Genomic DNA, 24,714 nt, shown 5'->3' on the forward strand with positions numbered 1-24,714 from the left:
AGATATATTTGTTTCATTTCCCTTTTGCTTCCCCCACCCTCATTTCTTTTAACTAATTTAAGGCAGGCATACCTTCATGCATACTTATTTTGTACGAAATACTTGTGAAATAAAGATTCTAAACATACTGATATATTGGATTACAGTTTCTTTTATTGTCATTAAAATGGCAATATATATATAGAATATAAGCATCCATATATACATTAGATGATAACAAAAAGTTATCTGCTACCAACGTGTGATCACATGGAGTTTTGCAGGTCAGATATGACAGTCCAAGTCTGCCTTAGTCCATAAAAATTATTGAGATATACATAATCTGAATTTGTTATTTAATCCCTAAGCAAATTCATTATAAACAAAGTGCAAAAATGAAAATTGAGCATTTTTTATTTATCTTAATTTTTATTCTACCCTTGAATCCAGAGTATAAATCATAAAAACAATACTAACACAACCCTAACAATCATAACAACATAAAATACAATATGGTAGGAGATTTATATTTTCTTGATTTTAGAAGTATACATTGAACACATGATGTCCAATCAGTATATATAAATGTCATAAGATATTTCCTATTTATCAAAAGATCAGCTGACATAAATGTCAACCTTATCTTTAGTGCTTACTAAAGTGCAAGCAATATTGGGACTTAAACATATTTCTACCATGACATTCTCATGATCATGGATTTTTATCCTTGTTATGTGAAATTCAAAAGACCCTACAAATAAGAGTCATATGATATTCAGGTGAAATTTATACAAAAATGGCAGCCATAATATCTTTCAGGACAAATTAAAACTATTCAAAAAATCAAGACTTTATGAAGTGATATTGTAATGAACAGACAAACATTGTAATTTCCAAATTGATCTTTTGGATAGTCCTCAACGTAGGATCATCACCACTGGGACTAGCAGTTGTTAAGTGAGATGTCACTGGATAGTACCTGAGCACTTTCCTGCAAGAAAGGAAGAATCCCATGGTTGCCTTTGATCATCAACTAAGAAAAGAGCGATCAAGTGCAACGGCTGACTCTTTCGTGGTTTTGGCTTGACTTCCTGAGATTTAAAAGCACCAAGCAGATCTCCTGTGGAATCAAGAGATCATCTCTAGCAATCTATTTAGTGGTTTCCATGCAAATTGCCTGGTTGCCAGGAATAAAAGTCCCAATTGGATAAGGAGTGGAAGATTGCAATGAAGTGAAGAGAAGCATTTTAAGACACTATGGCTGAGGGACTGCCTATCTTTTTTTTTCCTTAGCCAGCTCCAGCCCCGCCTTGGGATATTAAAGGGCTGCCTTTAGTATTTCTTTTTCACAGCCAAAGCCCAGGCCAGTAGCCAGGTTGGATATACCTCATAAAAAGGGCATAGGTGGGTGGAGTTACAGCACGCCTGTGGGTATAAGTGCAAAACTGCCAACTACATTTTGGTCACGTGACCATGGAATTGCTGCAATGGCCGAAACTTGAGGTACCAGTTGTGAATCACATTTCTCAGTGTGTTTGTAATTTTATGACTGACTGATGGCGGTAAGCCTTGGGATACCTGTATTTGTGTTTAGCTGGAGTTGTGCAATACAGGTAGTGCTTATGACCACAATTGGTACCAGAATTTCTATATTTAAGCAAGGTTGCTATTAAGTGAGTTATGCCTGATTTTATAACTTTTTTTTGCCATGACTCTTAAGCAAATCACTGCAGTTGTTAAATGAATCATGCTGTTGCTAATCAAATCTAGCTTCCCCCAATTGATTTTGCTTGTTGAAAGCTGACTGGAAGGTTGCAAATGGTGATCATATGACCCTAGGATTCTGCAGCTATTGTAAATACACGCTGGTTGCCAAGCTTCTGAATTTTGATCACACCACCATGCAGATGCTCTGGAGTTGCAAGTGCAAGGATCGGTTGTAAATTGCTTTTTTCAGTGCTGTTGTAATTTTCAAATGGACACAAACTGAAGGGTTGTAGATTGAGGAGTCTCTGTACTACATATAATGTATATCAGTAGGAAGTATAGATATGCATTACATATGAATTTATACATCATTTCTTTCTATTTTCCTATTATGTCAAAAGATATATATGTATTCGGGTATGTATACGAAAGAGGTTCTTCTTATAACTGTTTGTTATAAGAATCTGTCCACCCAAGAGACCCAAAATTGAAAAATTTAGAAGTAACTGAAGTTGTTTTTACATTTATTACAAAACAAGATTAAATAATATGTGTCTAAAAAAAGTAGGCAGTTTCCCACAAGATAATCTGAATCTTCCCATAGACTTTAATTGATCTTGGGCATTTTCACTTCTCAGTTTTTAATTAATAAGGCAAAATGACACTCTTGATTTCCTTTCACCAGCCTAGTTTTTGGTTTTAAAACCACTGAATTAAATATAAGCCTGTGCAATGAAATTATTATTTAGGAGAGTTATAAGAAGATACAAATGAAAACGAGAAAATCTTAATGATTATATGTTGGTTTCCAAGAGAAATATGTGAGATATGATGTATCAGAACATTAAATAAATTTGTGGTAACAGAAATCTGTGCCATCAGTACCTGGGGAAACCTTGTGGAACAGCTGCTTCATCATGTTCCTGACATTCATGAATCATTGTGACAGTTAGTTGGGTAAGTCCATAGATTGTGGCCAAGAACATATGATTTTATTTTATTTTAAATCTGGCTTCTTGCCTTGAGTGATGTGAAAATATTGCTGACACATCTTAGATCATCCCACAGGAGCTTCTACAGTTGAGCTAGTATTCAGCACTAGTAGACTTTAAGTTGTCTGCTCATTTATTTGGCTATCTAGCACAATTTTCAGAAAGAGGGACATTAATAAGTCTCATGGAAATTTGGTGTTATATATGGTGACTGTAGCAAGATTATTACTGGTATTGCATAAATATTTGGAACCACTTACAATGGCAGAATAACTGCTTAACATAAAATTTGCAGAAATGGCAAAAGTGACTTGTTTGATTAGGGAAAAGATGTACATTTATTAAGTGACTGAAAACCTTTTCTGGGCTTTTTTTTCTGAAATGGAAAAAAATGAACTGGTGATTTATAGGATTGATGATTGGAAAGGATAAAATTTAGGAGGAATCATGATGCAACCTTAAAGTGGGAGGATAGATAATAGATTGATTTGTAACTGCTGTAAAGATGACCAGAAGCCACTTCTTTATACTTTGTTTTTCTTTTCTGTTTCTTTTCTTTATTTAATTACCTTGATGTAAGGGGTGGTGGTATACATTTTATAAAATAAATAAATCTATTCACCATTTTTCTTTGCTTTTTTCTTTTTCTTAAATTTGCATTGTTTTTCTATTACATAAAATTTATTAATTTTATCTTTTTTTTCAATATGGAGAAATGAAGGCTAGAGTTTAATCATATATTTCTGCCTTGATTTGTATAGATTGAATAAATCCAAGATGGCATTTGCTTCTGGATTCTAGTTTTAGAAAGTTGATTGGCAATTTGTGACAGCATTAATTATTTGTAAGATGGTACCTCATTTTTATAAAGGATTTTTAAGGGATTAAATGATTTGGATGTTTTTAATCTCCATAAATGATCTTTTTAAGCCAGATATTAATTTTACTAGAAGAGATAAAATATAAGCTGAAGAGCATTTGAGAAGCTTAAGGCTTAAAAAATTACAAAAAAATGAAGGATTAATAGAAAAGAATATATGTAGCCCATGCCTGAATTGTGAAGATCTTGGTATTCTCTGAGCTTGGTTGTTTGCTTGTAGACATTTCATTAGCTGACTAGCTAAACACCATTAGTGCTGGAAGCGTTTGTCCTCTGTTTATATACAGTAACACCCTTTACAGGGGTAGGTTTAATTCTTAATGAAAAAAATGAAATATATGCTAGTGAGTATAGATTGGTATCATCTGTATTGTGGGTATGTATGAAAATTGTAATCTATAGGTTTGTGGTAATTCCATGTTAAGGATCCATGCGTGAATTTTGCAGAAAATGATGTGATTTAGGAGATACACCAGAGAAGAATTGCTTTAACCTATCTGGATAATGATTATGTGAAAAAGCCATATAATTAAACAGTAGGATAAATTGACAGTCTGAAATATCCAGAAGTTGCAAACCAAGATTTTAAAAGTTAATGTGAGGTCTGCTTTTCTATTTCCTCAAAGAATTATTGCCAGATAGAAATGAAGTTTTTAATGTGTATAAGAATTACATCGAAATAAAGTAGAAGGTAAACTAGTAACTAGTAATAAACCTCTCATTAGGAATATTTTAATTTTCAGGAAAGGCAAAAACCACCCTCTAGAAATATACCCTTGATTCTGTGTGCAGTAGGGGTGTAAATGGAATAGGGAATAGACAGACAGGAAAGAAGTAAATTATTCCAGAACCTATAACAATTAACCTTATCTATCTAGCTTCTTCCATTATCAGTACATCACCAGGAAAGCAAGAATAACAACACAAGCCAGAAATCAGACAGCTTGAATATGAAGTACCAATTCTTACCATATTTATGTTCTAATTTAAATATCAAATGGCTTCCTGTCCAGGCCAATCTTTCTAAACACAACTATGCCTAATTTGCAAGGATCAGCACTGTATCTTCTTATGAGAGCTTAGCAAAAATATTTCTATCAGAACCATCAATCTTTCTTTGTTAGTGACCAACTCTGGATTTGTGCAACATGAACAGCTAGAATGACATGCTTGTAAAAGCACTAGCACTAGCAATCATAATAAAGATGAAAGAAGTTATGAAAACAAGCAGGAGCACAAACCTCAGACACCCAGAGAGTGACAGAGTGAGAAAGTACCTGAAAAGTTGTGAGTGTGCCAGTCCCTGGGTTATACAGGCATCGCAGTGAGGGCATGCTGTCCACCAGACTGGAGCAGCCCAGCCAAAGAGACCTGGGCATAGAACACTGCAGAGAAAGGACAACTATGAGATGGGACTATATGAAACAGGATGGTACAGAATATAATTTTTTTTTTATGTCTGTACAGGTAGTCACCGACATATGACCACAATTGAGACAGGAATTTCTGACATAAGTTGTTGCAGTCATAAGTCACTCAGACCTAATTTTTAATGATGGCCGTTAAGTAAATCACTGTAGTAATTAAGAAATCCAGTTTCCCCATTGGGTGCTTTTTTGCTGGAAATTGGCAAAAATGGTAAAAAACACAACCCCTGTGACTACAGGAGGCTGCAACCGGTCATGATGCAAGCCAGTTATCAAACACCCAAATTACAATCGTATCACCATGGGGTGGGTGGGGGGTGTAATGCTTGTAAGTGCGAATATAGGTCATAAGTCACTTTTTCCAAGGCTGTCGTAAATTTGAACCATCCAAGTTAAACAGTCATAAGTTGAGGACTGCCTGTAATTTAAGTTCTTAGCAAAATTACAAGTTAGTGTTAAGAAACTGGAAAAGCTTCCACACACCCACACATTAGTGACCTGTATGTTCCCCTTGGAGAAAAGCAGAAAGAAGGGCAAGGTAGGAAATACTACACTACTTGTACACACAAATAAGGCTAATTAAATTTCTCATTAACATTTCATACTATTTTGTTTGCAAATGTATTCTAATTCAAAAGAGTCAATTCAATGCTCTTAGTGGAGCTGAATTACTTGTTCTTTTAACCCATTAACCAACTAATTAAAACAAATATTATAAAACCCAGCATACGTACAATTAAGCTAATTCACTGACCAATTTTTTCTTCATAGAAATTCACCTGGCCCTTTCCCTCTGCCTCTTAATTATGGCTAGTTTTCATCATGGCAACACCTTAACTATTGTTAATATTTATCATCTATTCGTACTCAAGGGTTGAGACAGATTAGCTAATGTTTGTATCGATATGCTGGAAATTGAGACCAGAGATAAAAGGTACATATATATGTGGCCTTTTTCCCCAAAAAGCTGTAGGCTAGACAGGTTTTCTCTTCCATTCATAACAATATGCTTAGTTAAACTAGTTACCAGTATAAAAGCACCTGTTAAACTTTAAGATGAACCAACCCATTACATTACACCAACCTTAGACATTTCCATCTCTATACTTCTGTACAAACCTGAATTGTTACAAAAACTGATCTCAACTACTACGCCATAACTAACAGGTGGGCCTGCTACCTGTTTTGTATGCCACAGAATAGATAATTTGATTGTCTTCTGCTTTGAACTCTATCCATTTTATGCATAGAGTTACCACGAATTATAGAATATGTATATAATTAGCACAAGTGTGAATTCAGACAAACATAGTATATTCAGCAAACTAGATGTACTACAAAATTTAAACTCAGTTTCAGGTGCCTCCTATTCATCTAGCACTTAAGACTTATATACCGCTTCACAGTGCTTTAGAACCCTCTTTAAGCGGTTTACCGGTCAGCATATTGCCCCCAACAATCTGAGTCCCCATTTTAATGATCTCGGAAGGATGGAAGGCTGAGTCAACCTTGAGGCGGCCAGGATCGAACTCCTGGAGTAAGCAGAGTTAGCCCTATAATACTGCCTTTTAACCACTGCACCACACTGGCTCTTAACACCTATATGGATAAAAATGGGATTTAAAAAATATATATTTATCATAAAATGCAAAAGTAAAAAGCAGGAATATTAGGTATGTTCACCATTATACAGAAAAATGGAATAAAAATAATATAACAACAATAAAACAAAAAGGAAGAAAAAATGAATTAGAGATTTTGAAAAAATATATAATAACAGCTTTACTATTTAACCTGCTATGAGAAAACTTCCTTAGCAAAAGTTATTTGCCCTAATAGATTTTGTATTAATTTAGCTACAGCAGTTTACAAAAGCAATCAAATGAAGGTCATTGTGTAGCACCATGAATAAACCAGAGTTTTAGGCAAAACTGACTTGGTGTTTTGTGCAAATTTAACTAACTAAAAATCCTTTTTGCTCTGTCTCTGGAATAGGTGATTTCTAACATGCAATTATTTTGCATGAGGAATGGAAGAAGAAGATTGTTTGAAATATGATCACTCTTTAAAAAGTAGGAGAGCTATGTTAATCTGATACCAAAAAATCAAGATTCTGGTAGCGCCTGTTTCAATCAACCATTTTAATTTTTTTAAAAAAAATAATAATAAGGTTTTACCATTCTATTCATTTGATGAAATTAAGTGGACTAGTAAATTTCTTAGTGAAATAAAAAATATTATCAGCCTCTTTATTTTTGGGTCTTCAACAAGTAGCATTGAAAGGTCACAGTTATCTATCAAGCAGTATTTCCATGATTATACACATCTTCCTTTTTCTAAATACGATCTCTTGATATTTTTCAGTTGTGTCTCAAATTGCCACTCCCACCCTAAAAGCATCTCCTTGTTTCTCCCTGTCTTCTTTGATATTTGTCCTATAGCCCTACTTTTGATAACCCTTTGTCTCTAATTTTATTTCAGCATCTTTTGGGAGCAGCATAAATAGTTCCACACTGAGAATCTCTTTTAAATAAAAAGAAATCTTAGGTTTTTTTTATCCCACTCATCATCTCATTTTCAGCAAAAGATCTGTGTTCCAATTTTAATGCAAAAATTAAAAATATGTCTAATGAATTTATATTCATAAAATTGTTGTCAGAAAAATATTTTAATTACTACTACAATCTCATTTTCCTTCACTTCTCTGCCACTTCAGTACTATAGTTTGGTCTCCTGTATGAGCTCCTATGCTCCAGACCAGGACTGTCAAACTCCCTCCCTGTGGGCCAGATGCATCACATGTTGGCCACGCCCTCACCCGGTTTAGCGAAGGGGGAAAAAGCCCCATTATGCCACATGACACAGCTGTGATGATGTGAGTTTGATACCCCTGCTCTTGACTCAGTGCTGAGTAGATTTCATGTCTGTGACAGCTCCATCCAGTCTGCTGGATCCTTCCAGATAGACCATGGGTATGAAAACATTAATATAAAGCAGTCTTCATCCCAGCAATTTATTCTGAGTAGTAGAGCTGAATTTTCCATTTTAAAAAAATCCTTGCCTCTGCAACATTTCAATCCATAGTTTTATCTCATGACCATCCATTCCAATTCCCATCTCCATGTACATCAGAATGAATGAACACCAATGCCAATGATTGCTGCAAGTTTTCTCCTTCCTTAATAAACTCCTTCTTCTGTTTTCCCTCTCTGCTGAAATCCCTTTGGACTTACTTCTAAGGACTTATACAGCAACCCATTTTTTATCCTATAACTTTTTTCATCTATCTAATCTACTTCTCCAAATGTATTCTGATATTTAACTTAAGTGCTCCTTGGTGCTCTGTCTACTCAATTCCAAACATCTCACATTTCTTTCCAATATCTGTGCACTTTATTCTATCTTGCTACTTATGTCCTCCAAACAGCTTAACAGGCACAGATCTCTGGTTTTCTTGATTTTTCTGTTTCCTCTGCCCTTGCTGACTCAGTCAGAAATGATGCTTCTCCCTCTACAACATTCCCCTTTTAGTTCATTGTGCAAACATTATTTTTTTAAAAAAGGTTGGTCCATGCCCTGCACATTTTACTCTCTAATCTTCCTTTGCATTCATTCACCCTTCTCCAGCATTCTGTTATCAAAATCACATACATATTCTGACGACATAATGTCCTTCCTTAATTCTAAATACTGGCATTTTTTTCATTTCCAAATTCTACACCAATTTCTTTATGTTCTGTGCCTGGCCTCTTTACTGTTAAATCTCCTTCAGCTGCCTGAACGTTTCTTATTCATACCACAGCGCCTTTTCTCCCGTTAGTTATCTAAACAATTACCTCTCAGACTAATCCCCACTTTAGTTGCTCCAAATTTATCCTAAAAACCTATGTTCTGTAACAGTTTCTTTCTATATCCTTATTTCCTCTTTAAGTGGTTTTAGCTGGGAAGATAATAATTAAACTAATGAAGTGGCCTCTAGATTACCAAGGTTCATGCTGTAATACATTTTTCATCAATAGCCTACCATAGCTAACTCTAAATTAGTGCAAATGTAATGTAAACTGTGGGTAATCCAGATTCCTTTGAATATCTACCTATATATCACATTTGCCTGGAACATGCTCCCAGAAAACAGTCTATGGAATCTAACAAATAATTTTGACATCGTAAATAAAATCCTAAGAAATACTAAAGTACCATATTTTTCGGACTATAAGATGCACCTTTTTCTCACAAAAAAGAGGCTAAAAATCTGGATGCATCTTATACACTGAATACAGCATTTTTTGCCTCCCGAAACCCTGCCCCCTTCACCAAAATGGCCATGCATAGCCTTATGGAGGCTTTCAGAGAGCTCCTGGGGGCTGGGGAGGGCAGAAATGAGTGGAAAATGAGCTTTTTGCTCAATTCCGCCCCCCCCGGCCCCCAGGAGTACTCTATAAGCATCCTAAAGGCTATGTATGAATTTTTTTTTGACAAAAAACAGGCCTGTTTTCGTGAAAAAAATGGTTGTTTTTTGCTCATTTTGGCAGGTCCCAAACCCCCAGGAGCACTCTGCAAGCCCTCTAAAGGCTATTCATGCCTTTGGGGGGGGGGGGGAAACGGGCCATTTTTGGGAGGTTTGCAAATTGCAAACACTTTTTAAAAAAATTTGCCTGTTCAAAACCTTGGTGCGTTTTATACTCCTGTGCGTCTTATACTCTGAAAAATACAGGACCTTAAAATTTCTTAATACATTTTATACAGCTTTTGTATTATATATCATGTGCAAAAAATAATAAACTACAGAAAATTCAGATACTATATAATTATAAAATAATAAATGCTTAGAAGGCTTGAATGTAGAAATAAATATTTGAATTCTTCAAACAAGAATTAAAACAAGCCAGAGATGAAGTAATCCACATTTCTAAGGGGAATTAGAAAGGGGGGAAAGCCCCAAGAAAAGCCTTGCTCTAGCTCACGGGTATCAAACCTGATAGTGTCATATGATATAATGTGATGTATCACGGCATTTTTTGCCTTTGTGGAGCTGGGGTGTGGCCTGAGCATGATGCATCCAGCCCGCAGGTCACTAGTTTGACCTCCCTGCCCTAGCTGATACCAAGTAGGCCGCCACCATTCAGGACACCACCTGCAAAAAATCCTTACAAAACTATCAGAGCTTTAGGTTTACAACTTAGAGGGGAAGAGGTTCCTTCAGGTAGGCAGGGCCTAAGCTATTTAGGAATTTCAATGCTAATAAAAACACTTAGTATGGAATTCTACTTTCTAATCTGCAATAATTGTTTCTGAAAATGCTGTGGTCCTAAGTGTGAACCCATTATTCTGAACGGGCGTTTTATGCCAGAAATTGGCAGAAATTCTAGAAACTGGAAAACAATGTCACAAATCATGGTCATATGACCACAGGAGAATTGGCCATAAAGGCAAGCCAGTGGTTGCATGGCCATGGGGAGGTGTGGCATCACATTTTAGGATGACCAGAAGTGCATTACATTACACTCATTTTGGGTCCTTCATAAGTGACCAATCAAAGATTACCCGTAGTACCAAAAAACTCCAACCAAAAGTCTTTCAAAGTGCTTGAGAGCATCTGACCTTATGCCAGTTGGTGTATTTTCCTTAGCAAGTTGTCTACTCACACTCCCATTTTACTATAGTCTAAATTTGTCTCTTTTAAAATCTTTGCATTATGTGATAAGCTGTAAATTCATTTTAATAAATCAGTAATAATCTTTTAGATTTTCCAATTTGTTATGTGCCAATGTCTCAAAATATCATTTAGACATTTTCCATATACAGACCTTCACATAGGTTCCCAATTTTCCCAACCAAACATATGGTTGTGGGGATGATAAAAGCTATAGCTTCAGCGCATTTGAAAGATAATTAAACACATTTATGGTTCCAATTCTAAATACACTTCCTAATGTGTATCTAGGATTGGAACCATAAATGTGCTTAATTCTAGAGAACTTACCATGCTGAATAAAACAACTTCAGAATAAGGAAAAAACTGATTAGATACAATCACAAGAAACAATATAATGTATAAATGTTAACTAACTTTGCTATTTAAATACAATATAACAGAGAAACAAAAGCAATGCTTAAATCACTTTATCTATAAAATCTGAGGAAAATATACCTAAAATAAATATTAATGGGCTGTTTGCAAGAAGCTTATCTTTCTGAGCTTTGATGCTCCCATTCCCATCTTTATTTCTGGAGGAAAACAAAGACTTTAGTTCAAACATGCTCACTTTGTTGCTAAATAATCTGATTCCTTTACAGAATAGCTTAAAAAAATCATATATCTGATCATTAGAGCTCCCAAAACTGTATACATATAAATATGTATATGTGTATATTTGATTGTATTTAAGTACAGTGACAATAAAGATTACACTTATTATACTTATATGTATGAAAGAAGGAAAAGGAAAAGGAAATATACATCTTTACTTTCCATTCAACTGAAGTAGTTAATATAAATAAAATGAAACCAGCTATTAAAATATAAGATTTTATTGCATTTGTAAACCATTCTCATTTAATAATCACAATCAATTTACATCAGACAAATCTGACCTATAATAAAGTTACAATACAAAATCCTCTACAGAAGAAACAAAAGCATCAGACGGAGCAAAATTTCTTAGCAAATATAAGGTCTGATTTGACACCATGTTTAATATACCTCCCAAAACAGTTAATTTTAAGCTCCTCACTCAGACTATTGCCTCCAGGCACTGCCCAGGATTACCACTATAATCAACTCAGCACTCCAACAAAAACATATGCTTCAAGCCATTTAGGGCTTTAAAAGTCAACAGCAATACCTTGAAAACTGGCAGTCAGTGAGGATCACTAAAGGTAGATACAATCATAAATAATTCCAAGGATTGGGATGAAAAGGTGACTCTGCTTAACTCATTTTCCAAAGGCAGAGGGAAGACACAAATGTAACGTCTAAAAAAAAGCATTTCATAGCCTACATTGTTCTAACTTAAGATGCTTAGAGAGAGTTTGAGGACAATTATTGTAACCTAACTGGTTATAATAACCTATAGGGGAAAAAAGAAAAGGTGTGCTTTCCGAATCCTGGTGAATTTCCTATTTGGCAATTTAATGGGTTAATTAGTTTAATTCAGAATGTTATTGGCTTTATTCTGCAAAAAAAAAATTCCCTTTGTGCATTCATATATTATGTACTTGATTGAGAGTTTCGCTACCAAAAGATCCTCTAGTATGTTTGTCATGTATAATATTTTCATTGAGAATACCATTCTATTTGCCATAAAGTTTATATAATCCAATGGAGTTTCCTTTCTTTTTAAAGCATTTAACTCTTGTTATGGTTAAAAATATGGGCCATATTTTAACAGAAAATAATGTGAAATATTGTACTTTAATTTGAAAATGAAAAGGGAAGAAATCCAGAAATTATTAAAGGGCTGAAATAAACACTGCTAAATTGACATAGGAAAAATAAATAGTCCTACCTAGTGTTCATACAAAGAATTCCTTTTTATTCTATACTGGTCTCTGTGGTAACAACAGGGTGCCTGTATTGTTGTTATAACTGCTTTTGCCTTTATAGAAGGACAAAGGTTAATTGCTTTTCTGGAGGTCACCCAGCAAGCCAACACTAGAGTCAAAAAATTGGACCCAAACTTTCTTATTCCAAGGCATTATTTAACTATTTCTTTGCAGTTATTTCTTGTACGCACCACATGCTTTAGAATCCATCCAGAGTCTCAAAACCAATAGGATTGATAAATCCCTTAATCCCTGCATGGAAAAGAAAGTAGCATAAATATAAATTCAGCAATGGGGTTTTGAATCATGCCTTGGTAAACTACCTGCTGTATGATAGATTCCATCAACTCAAACACAGATCAGTTACTTTGTTGCAAGCACACCATTCCATGCACACTTGAATGACAATAAGGAATTTCACAGCTAAACCATAATCTGGCCATAATATTTGGAGAAAATCCTCTCTTTCCATAAATACTAGAATGTTCAGGACTTCCAAGTGTAAAAACAGTGCAGTACTGAATAACACACATTTTACATCTTTTCTCCACAGAATTTTTCTTAACACATTCTATAACTAGCGAAATTTAGGGACAAACTTTAAATATAGTGTATCATCTAACTAATCCAATCCAGAAATCTTTGGCATGCATTTTAGTGGATATATCTTTAACTCCCAGAATCAGTTGTCAAGGTAAGTGCTGTTCTTAAAAGGCACTCCTTCCCCCACCTTATTTGAATTCAACTTATTGAATTCAATTATTTCCAATCATTTCATCTAAACCAATTTTCAAGCACTTGTTAAGGGATCCTCTGCCTCACTGGAATTCCAATGGAAGATAAAATAAAGCTGTACATCATCATTCATCAGCTATATAAAACCACAAACAAATATTTCCAATGTTTCACATAGAAGTTAAGAAGCCCAAGTGATAACAACTTACAAAATGTCGCTTATCATTGAATTCTGGATATTTTATTTCTTAAACAGTATCAATTAAATAATTCATATGCAAAAACAAGAAAAGGCTCCCGCCAAAGAAGCTTGCAGTCTTTGGGGGGGATGGGAGACGACGACACACAACAAATGTGAGATAAAGGGAATAGATACTACTCTTAAGGCCTCACAGAGAATTGTTGTCATTCTCAGCATTAGATTTTTTTTAAAAAAAACAAGCCTAATTTTTTTAAAAGCCTTTAGCCTGAAATGATAGAAAGTTCAACTAGACATTTTGTCTACTTCTGTGTTTTCCCCCGATTAAACTAATTATACCTGTGGAAGTATTTTCCAGGCATGCGCATGTGCACCCAAAAGATTTCAAAAGGGCCTCAAAGCAGAAGGGCTTAGCCTGAGAAAAGCTGCTTTGAGAAACACTTCACTGAATAATTTGCACAGGCCCAATAAGCATATTTCTTCCTACTTCTAACAGGAATGATGGGGCCTTTCTCAAGCATGCTTCATATGAAATTGCCACCATTACTTAGGAAATATTATATCTTTAAAAAAAAAAGAGAAGGGAGGATAAGTGGTTATAAACTTTTATGGAAATATTCACCACAAAATATATTGTGCATTTTTATCCAGTTCTTCAATTGACTCACTACAACTACATTTACCAATCCCTCCGATAATACTTGTTTAACTAATAGTATAAAGATGTAGTTATTTTTACAGTCAGTGAGTGCTTACAATATTTAATTAAAAACAAATAAACTCTAGCCCTACCAGATTGTCTCAACCAAATTACAATCCCTTAGTTCCACATTTGCTAACTAAAATGACAATATATCTAAATATTGCAGATATAAAAAAGCAACGTTGTATATATCACATTCTAAAAAAAACTACATAATTTTTATTCTAGTTACTGTATAATTGGAGACTTCTATGGGGATATCTGTCTAAACAGGTATTTTAGAAATGTGATATGCTACCATGCTCAAAGTTGTGCATGGAATATGCAACAAACACATTTATTCAATGAGATGCATTTACTCAAAACTGCCAATTTTATTTTCTTTAAGAAGTGAAAAAATCCTCCAAGTGCAATATGCGGATTTGGTGACCTGTGGAAAGTGTGTACAGGTAGCTCATTTAACTACTGTAACTAGGATTGGCAACTCAGTTGTTAAGTGAAGCTGTCACTAAGTGAAACTGCAACTGCACTTATGGTCTTACCTCAGCTTTTCTTTTCTTTATAGACTTGAAAAAATCATAAATGGGAAGAGTAGTCATAAGGTTATTTTTCTATTGCTGTCATAACTGTGAACAATCATTAAACATGGCAGTCACAAGAGTTACCTCTTTTTTTCCTTGAAAAAAATACAAAGGTGTTTACTCTTAAAAAACTATCACCAAGGAGCTTACAGGCGACATTAAGCTGGCACTACAGGAAAGGATACTATTTTAGCCAGAGTAAGAACTAGTATTTAGGGATTGTAGCCTATTAAAAATCCTTTCAAACACTAAGAGTGAGAGAGAGTGATGCAATCTTAGCTGAAGTGGGGAAGGACAGAAAAATATAGGAAACAAAGGGAACAGGTGATACAAAATTGATCTGCTAGCTGGAGGAATAATATGCAGAGACCATTGAATTATGCCATGTTGGAAAAGTCAGGCAGCAAAGATGGCAGAGATGTGGAAAAGGAGAGTATCTTCCAGAGAACTGTTGTGATCTGAGAAACCACAACTGGAAGTGAAGTTGGAAGCCCAGATTTGTTCTCCCTGCATCCCAGACTGTGATCCAAAGAAGAGGACTGAGAAAGAATGAGCACACCCATGCATACAAAGACAGGAGGAGATATAGATGGGAGTAATTAAAATCAAAACAGGAAGAGAATGGCAGCAAGGGCAGGCAATGTGTGAAAGGAACGTTGGTCTTACCTGAACGTGTCTTTTAAGAGGAAGGGAGGGAGTGGTCATGTGCGTGGGTATTCTCAAAGCCTGATTGGTCCAAAGACTGAGAGCAAACTCTTTAAATACTGGTGCCTTTCAATCCTGGCCCAGTTTCCTCGAAGGCGAACGGTAGAACTGAAACAACAAAACAACAACAACCCCCCCCCCTCACTGGGAACCACCCGGACCCTCCCCTTGGCCCCAACAAGGAAACTTCAGGGCGGGTCGTGACCACTCCCTCCCTGGAGATTCTCCTCCCCCATGACCGAGGCTTTGCTAACCATGGAAGGAGAGGAAGCATGATACTGGGCCCGGCCTAGACCCCCAGGCCTGGAAGAAAAAGAACACTTATCCCGCTGGGCAATGCCCTGCGAAATGGCAGCAGAAATAAGCCTTTTAAGACCTTCAGGGAGTTTATCCAAATCCTCCGCATCACCATAGGCAGAACTAGGCCTCTGGGGAGCCAACCTGCACGAAGGGCAGGGTCCCCTAGATGTACCCTCCAAAAGATCACCTGAGGGGGAGGGAGAGGGGGACCCCCTCCTCCCAGAATAGGCATGAGGCCTGTCGGGAGAGACCGAAGGAGAAGAGGGGCTAAACCCCCTAGGGGAAGACTGGGTAGAAGGACGCCCGAGAGTGGATCGGGACCTGTCTCAGAATGAGGGCCCAGCTGACTTGGCCTGCCTCTCTGCCCTGGCAAAGGTTTTCTCAATTGCCCTGTGCCGCCTGGCTTCCTCCCTGGTAGAGAACCTAGATGGGCGCCGGGCAGCCAAAGAACCCGGGGGGAACCCCTTGCTCCACCCCCTGCACAGTGCCTTCTGTACCCCGGATCGGGTCCACCACCTGGCCCTGGGGAATCTCTGCACCCTCGTCCATAGCTTACTCATGGATCCGATATTTGCACGAGGGTTCCCAGGCTCTGTAGGCCCTACCGGGATCTGGGCCTGCTGGCTTCTGCAAGGGAATAGGCCTGAGCAGCCGCAGGGTGAAGCGCGCTCCTCGCGCACCTGGCGGCAATCCAAAATGGCCGCCAGAACTTTCCGTACAAAATCAACCCTCAGCGGCTCAGCCGGGCTTTCAGCCACCCGTGCCACTTCCAGCAAGGATGGGGGAGGCCACGCGGCACCAGGCTCGCACCTCCCTCCCCCAAAGGCCACTCAAAGCAACACAAATAGAGAGCGAAACGGGGGAGCCGCTCCAATCGATTGCTGGCTCCGCGAGCGGCTCATGCGCGACCCATGGCGCTGCCGCTCCTTCCCCCACACAAAACAGCAAGCACAGCTGCCGTTGCAGCAGTCAAGATAGGAGCTGGCACCCCCACAATCCCGGGGATAGGGCTGAGGCTCCGGGCCGGCAGGAGGAGACAGAATGCCCCACAGGGCCCTCCTCAACCGCCCAAGGCAGAAAACTATCCCTTTTGGCTGCAACTGCAAAATTTAGAATTTCAGGAAAATTTAAAATGCCCAATTAAACCAAATTAGAAATTAGATTGGAATAAATATAAATCCTACCAGGAATATTCTCAACAGTACTTGGACCAAGAAAGACTGAGAGGAAACTGGGCCAGGATTGGAAGGCACCAGTATTTAAAGAGTTTGCTCTCAGTTTTTGGACCAATCAGGCTTTGAGAATACCCACACGCGTGACCACTCCCTCCCTTCCTCTGGAAAAGCAACTGTTCAACCACTGGGTAAGAGTGGAGTAAATGAAGAGGGTTTTGAATGGAAGGAAGGAATAAATGATGAAAAATATGGGCAATCATGTATCAGTGAACATATTAAATGTTATTGGAAACTGTACTAGGCATATCCTAATGAAGCAATAGCAGACTAAGATGGCTTCACTTTTAGTGGAGCTTACAAGCATGGTGAAAAGTGGAACAGGTGAAGGGGCTGGTTCCCTCGATTCCTCCCAGATAAAGGAGAGGGGGTTGCTCAAAGTGCTTCTTACAGATGCTCCCTGTGATGGGAGGAGGAATCTCCAGAGGATTTTAGAGCTCTGGGAGTTGGGAGAGACAGCTTTACCCAAGCCACAGAGTTCAAAGCCTTTCAAAATGAATGACAGAGAGTTAGTCCAATAATCCTCTTCATCACCTTTATTGGAAACTGCAAATGTAACCTGCTTTTTGGACATTAAGAACCTCCAAAAGAACAAGTTTTATTACAATGGGTGATATTCTTCCAACCTGCAGCAAAAGAAGATTTATGTAAGTTTAAAACTTAAAAAGAAAAATGTTAGTTAGAAATAAGCAGTGAAAGGGTGACTAAAAAGTTGATTCTGGAAAGTTTTTAAATGAACTATGGGGCCAGATTGACTAGAAAGAAAGTTTTTGAAAAGTTATAAGAATACTTCCTGCTCAGTATATTTGAAGATTTGAGTTTAAGTGTAAGAAATCTCTTCATGGGAAAACGTTTTAGATGAGAGCAAAGGTTGATGAGATTTTGAAGTCTAGTTACTAGAGGCAGCCATAAAGACTTAAAAGATTCTTTTAAAGGAGAATTCTCACTTCCCCAGAATGAAGAAAAATATTTTAATTCTGGAAGAATTTAAGGAGATTTGGCAACAATGTACCCAAAACATACCCTTAAGACCATGGCTAACCAACCTTTTGCCTTTTCTGGGCTGCACTGAGTGAAGAAAAATTGTTTTGGGCCACATATAAAATATATAAAATAGTTAATGTATATAAATATCACTAAAATCACAATAATTGTAAAAACCTTTCATCAAAGCTGCATTAGCTGCCCAAGACTGCATGTGGCCCATGGGCCAAAGGTCAGTCACATTTGCTTTAGACTTTTTTATACATAAAAATGGAAGAAATACCAGAGCAATCGTTGATATAACTGAGAATCAGGCTAATTTGGACATGGATTTAAAACTGACACGATACAAGAATGATGTTGACAAAACCTGCTGAGGTTTTAATAGTTAAAAGGTAAGCAAATAATAAACCAGAAGAGTGACTTGGATTTTAACTCATAAAAGTGACCTGGACAATTTTTTTACCTTGGATTTACAAAAGAAATGTGTTATATTATTTATATTATTTCATGAGAAAAGGAAAAGAGAGAAGCTATCAGCTTTTCCAACATTAGCTAAAAGAAATAATTAAGACCTTTAAAACTAAAATTAAGGTTTACAAAGTTGGCTTATTCGATCAAGGTTAAATTCTATATGATCCTCTTTTCAAAATAGATTTTAATTTATTTTCTTGACTAGGACTGAATGATGACATTTTGAAGATTTGTTTATAGACAAATATAGGAAGAAGAGAGTTCCACTGTATTTTTAGAGAAAGTGATAAATTATATTAAAATTGAGAGGAGATTAGAAGAAGAAATGACTTTGTGGGACATCATTGGAAGGGATTAAATACTTTTGATTGTTTTTAGTAGCTCTTCATGGATTTTATATCTGAATGATTTAAAGATTTATTTAAAGGTACAAGATGAGATGTGGGATATTTTCTTTCTTTGAACAAAATGACAAGATATTGTGTGAAGTACAGCCATCTCTAGGCAAGAGAGGTGGCATATAAATTTTAAAAATAATATAAAGGATATATATATATATATAAATCTCTTAATGGACTTTTGCTGATTAAGATTGAAAGGCTTTATTATTTGCCAACAAATAAAAAGACCATTGGCTTACCTGAAGGGTCCTTCTCTGTGCACCGCGGGAGAGTCCAAGCAATGGGTTATTTCAGTCTGCTTGCCCTGGACTAAGAAAGTCTTTTCCCTGGCCACACCTCCTGGCGCGGCTCCATTCTCCAGAAAAAATAGAAAGGTCTGTCGGAGAGGATGGTTCAAGAAGAGTCCAATGACCAATTTAGTTGACACGGAGAGCACGCATCCCAGGACAGATCTGGGTGGGTTGGACTTTCTCACGGTGCACAGAGAAGGACCCTTCAGGTAAGCCAATGGTCTTTCTCCTGTGCACCGCTTGGAGAGTCCAAGCAATGGGACATACCCAAGTTACTGTCCATCTGGGCGGGTAGACAACACAAAGAGAGAGCGAAACGGGGGAGCCGCTCCAATCGATTGCTGGCTCCGCGAGCGGCTCATGCGCGACCCATGGCGCTGCCGCTCCTTCCCCCACACAAAACAGCAAGCACAGCTGCCGTTGCAGCAGTCAAGATAGGAGCTGGCACCCCCACAATCCCGGGGATAGGGCTGAGGCTCCAGGCCGGCAGGAGGAGACAGAATGCCCCACAGGGCCCTCCTCAACCGCCCAAGGCAGAAAACTATCCCTTTTGGCTGCAACTGCAAAATTTAGAATTTCAGGAAAATTTAAAATGCCCAATTAAACCAAATTAGAAATTAGATTGGAATAAATATAAATCCTACCAGGAATATTCTCAACAGTACTTGGACCAAGAAAGACTGAGAGGAAACTGGGCCAGGATTGGAAGGCACCAGTATTTAAAGAGTTTGCTCTCAGTTTTTGGACCAATCAGGCTTTGAGAATACCCACACGCGTGACCACTCCCTCCCTTCCTCTGGAAAAGCAACTGTTCAACCACTGGGTAAGAGTGGAGTAAATAGCGTCCCGGGACTCGATCGCAGGAACAACCGCTTGGAGTACACTCCTGCCAAAGGAGGCCTCAGCCAAGGCAAAACTGTCCAGTCTATAGTGTCTGACGAAGGGCGACGGCGACTACCACGTGGCCGCCCTACAAATCTCTACAATGGAAGCTTGGGTGACCCAGGCTGCAGTGGTGGCTGCGGTTCTCGTATAGTGTGCGGTGATGTGATGCGGAACTGCCCTAGGCTGACCCTCGTAGGCTAAGGCGATGCATGCCCTCAACCATCTGCCAACAGTGGAGGAGGTGGCTTTCTTGCCTAAGGAGCCGGGCTAGAAGGATACAAACAAGGCCTCGGACTTACGGAAGTCCGAGGACCGATGCAGGTAGATTTTCAGAGCGCGTCACACATCCAGCTTATGCCAGGAATGCTCCTTTGCGTGAGAAGGACGTGGTCAAAAAGCAGCAAGATGACTTCTTGCACGTTGTGGGACCAGGTGGTGACCTTCGGAATGAAGGAAGGGCAATGCGCAAAACGACCCTGTCAGGAGGAATTATGCACAGGTCCTGGAGGACTGACAGGGCCGCCAACCCAGAAATACGGCGGGCAGACATAGAGGCCATCAGGAACACCATCTTCAGTGTAAGATGTCGGGGGAAGACCAAGCGTAGCAGCTCGAAAGGCGGAGAGGTGAGAGCCTGCGGCACCATACAGAGTTGCCAGACAGGATATCGATGCACTGTGGGATGGCGAAGGTTGGAGACGCCCTTCAGGAAACAACGTACCCTGGGAATCCTGCTGAGTGACAAGGAAGGATCCCCGGACCAGACAGTGGACAAGGCCGCTACCTGGCACCGCAGCGTGTTTGGGAGCAGGCCTTTCTCAAGGCCCCCCTGCAAGAAGTTCAACACGCGGTCCACCGGTGCCATGACCGGATCAATGAGAAGGTTCTCACACCGCCTGGAAAGGGATGCCCAGACGCCATCATAGATTCTCGTCGTGGAGGGAGGTCGAACAGCTTGAATGGTGCGCGCCACCTCTTCTGACAAGCCTTCGTACCTTAGCAGGTCCCCTTCAGGAGCCAGGCGGCCAACCGGAGCCACTGGGGTTTGGATGGATAACAGCCCCCCGGCTGAGGGAGACCTGATCTGGCGGGAGGACACCAACAGGCTGACCAATGGATCAATATTCAGAGGAAGAAAATCTAATAATCCAAAACATCCTGGCTAGACTTCAAAATATTGCAGAAGGACTTAAGAGATTTGACAAGAAATGGGACAGTTTATGGGGTGCTACAGTTAAAGAGGAGGGGGTTGGAGCCCCAGAGACCAAAGAAGAGAATGGAAACACAGAAAATAAAGATAAGATGTCAGATGAATCCATCAATGGACCAAATACAGGCGAAAGTGAAAAGAAGGGAAGTTGGAAAAGTGTTTTTGACAACTTGGAGCCTTTCTTTCAACTTCAAGATGCAGGAGGGAAAAAAGAGTGAAAAAGATGGAATTAAGAAGACAAATATATCCAGAAACAAGTTTGATAACCAAAGCTAAGCCTACGTTAATAACAATTAAAGAGCAACGAAACTACATGAGAGACCCTTTAAGCTACAGAGTGCGGAGAGAAATGTTAAACTCTGAAAAGATTCTAATAAGAGAAATGACACAACTGCTGGCGAGAGAGAAAGGGTTGTTTTGCTACTGGAAAGACACTGGCTGATAATGCCAATTGATGATAAAAATTAGCTAGTTTTTGATGGTTAATAAGTAGGGATTTTAGTATTTTGTAGATTCTTATAGATTATCATTGAATGTTTATTCGCTATAATATATATATCATGATATTAACAATGAAAGGATAACCTTAATTAGGATAAATAACCAGGCCGCAAATTGCAACTGAGGTTTGGTGAAATGATAAAAGCCTATAAATTTGTGTTTTAGACCTTGTTATGAAGCTCTAAATAATTTGGATTAGAATAAGAGGTGATGTGACGTAAATAGTAAACAATTGTTTTCTTTTTTTTTCTTCGCTGTCTTTTTCTAATTACAATAATAAAAGGGAATGTTAACGTATACCTTGGAGATTATCAACTAGAAATTTTAATTTGGATTAGAAATGGCAAACAATTGGGTTTTTTTTCTGTCTTTTAACTATAAAAACAAAAGGGAAGGTTAACATATACTTTGGTGTTTATCAACTAGAAATGTCAACATTTTTCTTTTTCTCTTTAAATTGTCTTAGATTTTAAATGGTCATTTTGTTAACACATATTAATAGATTGTTGTTTAGAGATTGTTGCTTTTTGCGTCTGTGGAGAGGAGAGAAAAATGTAAATAATCCCTAGTTAACTATAATAATGATAAAGATATATTAGAGAGAGGAAATGTTAGATGTCCTACTAATTGACTTTTTTTTCTTAGAATATGTTATAAAGACATGGGACATGGCAGATTGACTGAAACTGGGGGAAGGGGGAAAAATGCCAGCAGGTGGCTGTGTTTTTGAAATCTTAACTAAATGAAAATGGTGGTATGGTGATAGTAAAATATATAAATTTTCAACATATACAATTTAAACTGAATGGGATATATGTGATTGTGGACAGAACGCACAAAATGTACTTGTGACCAATGGATACGCTTTCTACAAGATGTAATGAAAGATGATGCTTTTCTTTTTGTTTTTTCTGTAATAAAACTAATTAAAAAAATTATTTAAAAAACCCTCCTTTTGAGTGAGTGGGCACACACATCAATAAACCAACGTGCCCGTGCACACAAACAAGCAAACACGTGGGAAGAGGAAGGGGAGGAGTGGAAACTGATAGCAGGGACAGGCAGATAAGTTTTGTTATCTTATAAAATAAAGCTGAGCAGAGCAGGTGCAAAATAGGAGAAAGAAAAGTTATAGGCAGGAGAGAATTATTGTTGGCTAATAATAATAAGTGGACTAACTAGCTCAGCCTTTCTTTTGTACATTGCCCTAAGGAAGGTAAAAAAAGGAGATAAAAAGGAAAAGATAAAAAAAATTAACAAAAAAGGGAAGAAAAATAGAGAAAAGGGGATAAAATAAAGGAGGAGAGTAAGCAGTGTTTAGTCTGGCTCATAAATTAAGTTTTGTTATCTTATAAAATAAAAGAAAGAAATAAGGAAGAAGAAGGAGAAAATAAAAAAGGGAAAAAGAGATCCTTGATATAGTGAAATACTATAAGAAAGGTAAAGAAGAAGAAGGCAGGAAAAGGAATTTTGTTTTAATGGTGACCCTTAATAAAAATTGGCACCTAATACAGCATTGGTTTTGGTGTTTGTAATAAAAGGGAAAAGAGGAGGGAAAAAAGGACTGTGTGGAGTGCAGATCAAAACGTAAGAGTAAAAGTAGTTGTTAAATTGTGAAACAAATTTAGAACCCATGTCTGAAAAAAATATATGCTCATGTTCCGCGCTTGCGAAAAAACTGGTGGGCGGTAAGGAAATTTTTCCATCAAGAAAGATCCATTAGTGGGCAGTAGGTAGAAAAAGGTTGACTACCACTGATTTAGACATTTAAAATGAACTTAGTTGAATTTCATTGCTTACTATCATGTCGGAATGAAACTTATCATTTCATAATTCAACAATCAAGTTTTTAAATGACTGGGCAAAGAAAAAAGTAAGCATCTTTTAAACCATTAAAAACCATATTTTTTTCCCAACGGACACTTACTATTTAAAAAAATGGTATGAACATGCTGAGGATGTAATGTTATTGGTCAATGGACAAGGCATTCATGGGAAGGAAAAACTCGAGATCAAAATCTTAAAAAGAAGCGTGGACATCTGTTTCTCTCCAAAACTTGTGCTCATAAACCAAAAGGACAAAATTTGTTCACCAGTTACAACTATTCTTTATTTTTGTATACCACTCTCTTTAAAAGCCTACGAAGGATAGTAATATTAATATGACTGAGCCCTCACAACTGTTATTTTAAATTTAGGTGGCTAAAATTATTCAAATCTAGTCAGTTATTTTAAAATAAAATGGTCAGCTTTATTACTATTTCACTGACTGACCAGCCTTGCAGAAATCCATTTTGTTTCATTTTTATTTATAATATAAATTAGTTTAAGATCACTTTTACTAAGGTACTTATATTTAATGTATAAATCAGACACTAGATCGATAGAAAGTAATGCAAAGGGAAAACACTACTGCCAGTGAGAGAGACAATTTGGAAAACAGTTTGCACATAAACCAAGATTTTGCTAAAGGCTTTGTCAAGCTAAAGAATTTGGTACAATGTTACTTTTTAATAACATTTTATTTTTAATAATATTTTCTTCATATCAGAATTCAATTCTCCTAATTACGCCTTGTCACATAATAATTTAAAAAACAAAGACAATTGAAAGAAGGGGACAAAGAACATGTTTACAAGAAAAAGCAATATATTTTAAAAACCCAAGGAAAATAAGTATTTGAAAAAAATTGTAGTCATTGCTGAAAAATACCTGAAGAGGAAAACTACCCCCCTGAAAATAAAATACTGCAAATAATTTCCACCTTATTTACTCATTTATTTTGGATCAATATGAGGACTATGTAGAATCCTTGGGGTATTGCTTTCTCTCCAGCTATAAAAATAACTCCCCAGAAATGCATTTAATACAGGTAAAAGTGCATAAGTTAGTGTCATTACTCACTCAGTGGATAAAGACTTTGAAAAGAATAGAGAAAATACAAATTCAGCTATAAATCATGCATTAAAGATTCTATTAAGCAT

The 24,714-nt window shown here is 37.5% G+C and overlaps 1 protein-coding gene across 10 annotated transcripts in view; it reads right to left on the minus strand.

The window, feature by feature from the left end:
• BTRC (beta-transducin repeat containing E3 ubiquitin protein ligase) overlaps positions 1-24,714 on the minus strand; it is a 188,833-nt gene that overhangs the window by 134,723 nt on the left and 29,396 nt on the right. For 6 of the 10 annotated variants that reach the window (XM_087725735.1, XM_087725739.1, XM_087725738.1 and 3 more), the window contains one exon: positions 4,836-4,943. The exons of the other annotated variants lie outside the window; for them this stretch is intronic. In XM_087725735.1, the coding sequence (XP_087581861.1) occupies positions 4,836-4,943 (108 nt within the window). The remainder of the gene's footprint in view (positions 1-4,835; positions 4,944-24,714) is intronic. 10 annotated transcript variants of the gene reach the window in all.

Source organism: Thamnophis sirtalis, unplaced genomic scaffold (genome assembly GCF_051295495.1).
Source record: "Thamnophis sirtalis isolate CommonGarterSnake01/CBP01778 unplaced genomic scaffold, rThaSir2_p1.2 scaffold_11, whole genome shotgun sequence".
NCBI lineage: Eukaryota > Metazoa > Chordata > Lepidosauria > Squamata > Natricidae > Thamnophis > Thamnophis sirtalis.